The sequence below is a fragment of the Rhyacophila brunnea genome, unplaced genomic scaffold (assembly GCF_057557595.1).
Source record: "Rhyacophila brunnea isolate RB1 unplaced genomic scaffold, BYU_Rbru_1.0 scaffold_14, whole genome shotgun sequence".
NCBI classification, from domain to species: domain Eukaryota; kingdom Metazoa; phylum Arthropoda; class Insecta; order Trichoptera; family Rhyacophilidae; genus Rhyacophila; species Rhyacophila brunnea.
The window spans coordinates 22207594-22215030 of NW_028232796.1; the positions used below are offsets into that span (position 1 = coordinate 22207594).

At 36.4% G+C, this 7437-nt stretch overlaps 1 protein-coding gene across 1 annotated transcript; it reads right to left on the reverse strand.

The window, feature by feature from the left end:
* Nucleotides 1-4851: 4851 nt before the first annotated feature.
* LOC147075719 (uncharacterized) lies at nucleotides 4852-6894 on the reverse strand. Its single transcript, XM_085941791.1, has 3 exons — nucleotides 6883-6894; nucleotides 5361-5793; nucleotides 4852-5129 (listed from the first exon to the last, which is right to left on the reverse strand). Exons 1-3 carry the CDS (start codon nucleotides 6892-6894, stop codon nucleotides 4852-4854), a joined length of 723 nt encoding a protein of 240 aa, XP_085797917.1.
* Between the last annotated feature and the right edge of the window lie 543 nt (nucleotides 6895-7437).

A 7437-nucleotide genomic window follows, 5' to 3' on the forward strand; every position in this document is an offset into this window, starting at 1 on the left:
TTACACGGCATCTTACATGGGCGAAGTCAATGCGAATGCGACGCGACGCGGTGCAGCATGAAAATATCACACAGTCGATGCCACCTATAGTGGCATATGTGCAGTTATAACCCGGCAAGCGGTGCGAAGCGGTGCAGGGCTACAGCGACGCGATCAAACGGTTTGATATTTTTGCTCTAAGTGAACGTGGCGGTGTAGGCGTCGCCATGGTAACATTTTTATAATAAACACAGGAGGAAATTATTTACATTCATCTAAATAGTTCTAGGCGTTACCATGGTAATAAACACATTGTATATGTGCGATGGCGACTGTTGGTGACTCAGCTACACGTACAGATGCCGCTTCGCATCGTTTTGGATCGTATCGTTTCAAACCGCATCGCGATCGCGTTCGCATCGACTACTGCCACGTAAGACGCCCATTTAACGCCGCATCCAGCGTCATCAATGATAAAATAATCTGTTAAGAACAGTATAATTTATCAAAAATATTTCGTCAATAGTATATGCGGCGAATATTTATTATTGCCAATAATAATAATTGTATTGTAAGAATTATTGGCGCGTTGAATTATTTCCGGGAAGAATAATAAAATTATTGTAGGCGACGTTCTGGATACCGGATATGTATGTAGCACTCAGTCTATTTTATATTTACATAATCTACATAGGGCCTCATATTTAAAACACAAACAACTGAGTCATGTATATTGTGTAATTAGCGATTAGTTAAACTAAACCTTATGAGATAATACCTCCGGATATAAAGCTACTGTATACTTATTAGCAAGGCAACTTATTAGACCTAAAAATAATTATCTTCTTAATGCATTTATACTTACTCATTCAATCATTCATATATTATTAGGTACATGTTAGTCGTGAGAATTAATATACATCAAAATATATAGCGTACGAATAAAAAATAAAACTTGGAAGGGAGATTAGATATTGGCGATCTTTTTGGCGGGAGTCAAATGTTTTAGAATGTGACAAGAGGCAGCGCTCGTGTTGTTATCTGCCAGGATTGGAAGTTATTATTCTTCTTTGATAAAGGTAGTAGGTAAGTAATATAAAATACAACTACATACGATTTTTTTTTTATCCATTATCCATTACCCATTAGGATATTATTAGTTATACCTATGGCAACATTGTAATGTCAAATGGTTTGTTTTGTCAGCGCGATTCTTTTGTCAACATTGTTTATGGGCTGTATAAGGGCTTTTTTGTCGTTTTTCTTCATTAAAGTATGACTTATAATTTTTCTAGTTCATATCATCATGTTTTAAAGATTTTTGCATCATTAACAATATAAATTTTTATTACAGTACATACAAATAAGTGTTGCCATCTTTTTCTATGTTGATTATCAGGGAACTCAGAAATAATGGGAACTGAAATATCTAACGGGTAAGGCGATAGCAGGTAACCGACTCGAGTAAGGAAGAATCCGGGTTAAACTCACACACGTGTTGAGAATGCGTTGTACGTCGAATACTGAAAACTACTGTCGGTTTATGCATTTACGCTCACTATGTTGGTGTATTACACGCACTATTGCACGTGCATAATGCGTGCTTCATTTTCGTAGGACACTCACACATTCAAAAACCCTGCATCAATATGTGGCGTATTGCATACAGCCTATCGGTATTCTATTTATTATCTGTTTTGTGTTGATTATAGTACAAAATGGTTAAAATTAAAGTATTTTACAAAAAAACTATAGTACAGGAACATTTTTCGTCTCGAATTATTGTATTTTTGGCATATTTGCGTAAAATTATAGCATTTTATATTTTTCACGGATTGAAAATTATAGTATTGTATTATAATTAAACTACGGTTGGAAACGCTGAATTATAAATAAGCAACGTCAAGTGCTTTCATAGTTTAGTACAAGCTGTCGTACATCACGTTAAATTTATGGGCAAAATAAAGAAAGAAAGAATTTGACTGTAGTAAAGATTATCTTCTCTTCTTTTTCCGTTTTCGTAGTTTTCTTGCTTTTGTGTGGCAGTTAGTTTGACCGCCATTTTATCAGTTTTAAGATTTTTCTATATTTTTTTAATGCCGTATATTTCTTACCTTTCAAACAATGTATCGCTTACTCAACTTCTGTCCAACAAGAAGATTTAGGCACAAGCCGTAAGGCGCTGTCGTCGACTAAATGGGAGGAGCTTGTTAGCTCACAGTTTTAACACGTAGCCAAGAAGATGTTGTTCGACAGTAATCAAAGTAAGCGTGGAGCACGAGCTGCGAACAAGAAAATAATGTAGGTAACGCAAATGTCTGACACAGCGACTTAGACTTTATTAGAATTAGACTTAGACTTATAACATTATAATATAATTATTTATGGGTTAGTTACAGCCGATACGGATAAAGTGTTTGTCGTATTCGAAAACTACCAATTGAACACTCGCAACTGACAATCTGACAGCAGAATGACGTATTCAATATGGTGTTTTTAGCCGATATATGTATAAGTTTGTGTGACTGTAAGACGTTTAATATCAAACAATATATTAAATACTTATAGAAAAATATACCCACCTTTATCCTAATTAAATAATAGCCGAAATGGCCGAAGGAAACCTTCTTGTAAAAAGGACATGGGATGCAAGACTTTTTTATGATAATATTTTTGGAATTATTACCCCACGAATGTGCACGGGTTCAATATTTCAATACCAGTTCAATACCAGCATGGAATCCGAGTGAATAGGATTGAAGTGGCGAAAAACGGGTTACTCTAATACTGTCATTATATTTTTACGTTGTTTTTAATTTGTTTAAAATGCCAGTGCTCGAAATAGACCGGAGCGCACCCGAGCGCCGTTGCAATTCGTGAAATCGTGGAAAAAAATATTTTGACCGTCTGAGCCAGATATGCCATATAATAGAAAATCTAACACCCTTATTTTTTTATAAAATACACATAAGATTTGATAACTGTGTAAATATCTTCAGAAAATTGTGGAGCGCTCCGGTTCGTAAACGTTTCCATTTCAAGCGCTGTAAAAAACCAAAGAGGTTAAAGATTTCGTAACGAAATGTGATAATGAGAAGGGGTGGGGATTAAAAGTACTAAACAGCATAATATGACGTCATTTATGAACTCTGTAAAGAACATTATTGATTTGTGTTAATACTTTTACCTAGCGACATCTCTCAATATAAATGTAATACTGCATGCATAATAATAGGTTTCTTTTACAATGGATTTAATGAATTGTTATTTTAGTCAATGTATCTAAATCCAAAAGAATATTTTCGGGTAAAAGCTATTTTTATTTTTTAATTTTGCAGGCACTTAGTGACTTATGGCTTTCTGATATGAATATATAATATAATTGGTTATTAACGATATATTTATTTGGGTACAAAATCTGGAAATGGGACAACTGGGCGCCGCACTGCTGAATGAAATAAAACATACGTTCGTTACAATTTTATAGAGAAAGTAGACGTGGAGTTTGAATCAGTTTCTATCAGTTTTAAATCATTTTGCTCTTAACATAATGGTTTCTATTGTGGATTGAGAATTATCATGTCCGAGGCTTTATATAAAAATCAAAGAACTCTCTTCTCGTAGGAACTTAAACATAATATGCACAATTAAAATCATTATTTACGTGTGCATATTTAAATTCTCACCAAGTATTAAATAATAATATAATAATCTAAATATAAATAATAATATCAAATATTTATTTTTAAAGTACCCATAATTATTGACGAATTGTCCCGGCGCCGAATCGTCCTAGACCCCAAAATCTGTACTAATCTATCAATGAGAGCTTTGAGGTACATATATGTATTTTTATATGTAACCTAATTTTAATTATAACATAATATTTTTGTATTTCCTGCGTTAAGCAGTATTATGTAAAATAACACCACTATTTATAATATAACGTAAATGAATGTGCCAGATGAGATTTTTTAATAAAACGGAACTAACTAGGTTTATTAGTTCAGATCATAAATTTTAAACGTGCAATATGAATTTGAGACTATACAACTTTGTTTTATTAACCTGTTAAGTGTACAAACTGACAGTTACAACATACTTTTAGTTTTTTTTACGGTGTAACGATTTTACTTTTAGCCCGAAGCTTATATTTTAGTGGATTTAATTTTATGAATATTGTATTAATGCATCATTGGGACCATAAAGACGCCCTAAACCCCCCTGGATAGACGAACTCGTAAAGTTCTGTGTATGCACTTGGCAGCGAAGAACGGACTGAGTGGAGTGGAAGGAGCTAGAGGATCGACCTCGGCTGATGATGGTGATGAGCAAGGAACTCAGAAATAATGGGAACTGAAATACCTAACGGGTAAGTAAAAGCAGGCAACCTATCTTGAGTAAGGAAGAATGCGGGATAAAATTAAATACGTGTCAAGAATACGTCATACGTCGAATACTGACAAGTGCTCTCGGTGTATGTACGTTTATAATGCGTGGTTCATTTTTGTAGGACCTATATTTATATAGTCATACTTTACGTGTATATTAGAATTAATTCAATTGTGTAATAAAAATGATTGTTGTCGTCTTGTGTATATATCGATTAGGTAATAAGAAAATAAAACAATATATTTTTTATTATTTACATAACATTTTTATTTGACAAAGAATAACATAAATAATACATACATAAATAAATCATAAACGAAACGAAACGAAATAAAAATGAGAATAATCTTCAATAAATAAGCGTTTGAAATTTCATCAACATAGCATTCGCGCTATGTGCCGAAATGTTCAGTTTGTTTTTAAGTTTACGGTAGATTTTGTTCTATGAAGGGTAAGAGGTTGTTTCGTGAGAGTGGGTAATTACCATCCGTAGTTGACTCCATGTCCTGAGGTGAAGGAAGCGTGGGAGACGACGGAGGCTGGGGAGTAAGCGACGGCGGTCTTGATGACTGGAGCGGCGGCGGCATATCCGTGTCCGGCGTAAGCTGGGGCAGCATAAGTTTGGGCAGCGTATCCGTGTCCGGCGTAAGCAGGAGCGGCGTAAGATTGGGCGGCATATCCGTGTCCGGCGTAAGCAGGGGCGGCATAAGTTTGGGCAGCATATCCGTGTCCAGCGTAGGCGGGGGCAGCATAGGTGGCTACGGCGGGAGCGTGAGAGTAGGCGGCGACAACTGGGGCGGCGACGGCGATCTTAGCGTCGTTGGTGATGCGGGTATCGTACTTGCGGACGCTGGAGTAGGCGCTGTCTACGGCCTTGGAGTAGTGGGACACGGCTGAGTTTCCGTCCAAAGAGCGGATGGTGCTCTGTTGGGAAGATCCGATGGCGTGGTGGGCGGGGGAAGCATAACCGATGGCGGGGGAGGCGTAGCTCAGGGCTGGGGCGGCATATCCGTGTCCGGCATAAGCTGGGGCGGCGTATGAAGCGTAGGCAGGGGCGGCATGGGAAGAGTATGAGGTGTAAGCGGGGGCAGCGGCGTAATGGCCGACGGCGGGTGCGGCAGCGTAGTGGCTGACGGCAGGGGCGGCGTAGTGTCCTACGGCTGGGGCGGCATAAGAGACAGGGGCGCTGATGATGGTCTTAGCTACGACGGGAGCTGCAGCGTAAGATGTGACATGAGGGGCGGCGTAGGCAGCGACGGCTGGGGAAGCGTACGACGAGTAGGCGGGGGCGGCTACTGAGGAGTAGACTGATGACACAGCTGGGGCAGCTGAGTAGTGAGCGGGGGCACCATACGAGTGGTATGCTGGTTCAGCGATTAAGCCAGCCTGGACGGTAGCCAGAGCGGCGAGGAGAGCGATCAGCTAAAACGGATAGACATTTCAAAATTAATAAGACATTCCACGAAGCAATATGCAATAAGAAAACATCGTATTCGTTTTTATATTTTCTTTTATAATATAGTAAAGTTGTTATACTTAAAACACTTTTGTAAAAAATAATAATTTAAAACTAATTTCGTATTGCTCTAGTAACTTTTATAAGTACTACTACTCCATTTCAATCATTTTAAGCAAACAATAGTCTGTATTTCCGTAGCATTAAGCACTGCGTACATCTAACTATGGTAAATATATAATTGTTATAGTACTCCCGATTCGCTGTCTGAAAGTAACAGTAAGATAAAGACAGCTTTAGGTACCTACATAATGAATCGTCGAGATTAAAAAAAAAACAATTGTAGTACTCTATTTAAAAGAAAAAATGCCACGGTTGAATTTATTAAAATTATTCTCTAATTTCAAAGCAACAATCGTACAACTGAGATAATCCACTGTCATTAATAGTATACAAACAATTCTACCATCTATTAATAATTATAAACCGCAGAAAAAAACAAAATAAATATAAAGTTAACTATTCTATTTGTATGACACAACTATTAAAGTTCAATTATCTCATAATTATTATTTTTGACTTAGGCCACTGTTGCTTTCAGGTAGCGATATACGAAATTAATATATTTAAATATCATAAAAATAGCTTATTCTATTAGTGAACAATTTCCTAGATATTGACGAATTTATCTGAAGTATTTGGATTTTTTAAACGTTATATTTTTTTTTCGTACTAAATAAACGCATTAAAATATTTATAATTATAGCGTCCTATTCTGTGAGTTGTATCAATTGTTAATGATTATTGGCAATAAATTATAATAATTAAAAATGCAATAGTTATATAATATAATATATGAATTCTATCACATATTATGGACTTTAACTGATTGTTACTAGCACAAGTATATCGTGTGAATAAAAATCCATAGGGCGAACACACAATTCTAAAGATCACAAGCGTCAAGTCAGTCACGAACTTAGATTATTAGCACATATTTTTATAATAGAACCAGCAATCACAAAAATATAAATATTTCAATAAGCAAGCTGTACCTTGAATGCCATTGTTGCTTATTTGATTGAAGATTACAATCGAATGATGCCTTTGGGATCAGTCTGCGAGCCTTATATAGTGGTGGCTGGGGTCTCACAGGCTGATGGGGAGCAGCCCCGCCATTTTGGGGCCCCACTGGGCTAGGGGCGGAGGCTTTCGTATGAACTTGTGCGGGCGGCTTGCGAAATTTCAGAGCAAGTTTTGGCATACGCAAAAACGAACACGGTGTTTACAAATTTTGTGTTAGCCTTACAACGCTATAAACACTTTGGAAATAAAATAGATACAGTTTTGGAGTTTCATGTCTGCTTGTAGTGTCTTTGAGACATTACATATCAGTTTGTTTAAAAAATGCATTTTTTGATAATAGGTACCTAACCCATTTTTATTTTTATTAGTTTATTTCAAACTGTGTTCAATCCCAAGACGATATAGTTTTCCACAGTGTGAAAGTTGTATTTATTAACAGATTTATTTACAGAGTTAACTGAAATATGATTTTTGCATTAGGTTAGTTGGAAAATAATCACTTTCCTTTGGTCAGATTACCTTGT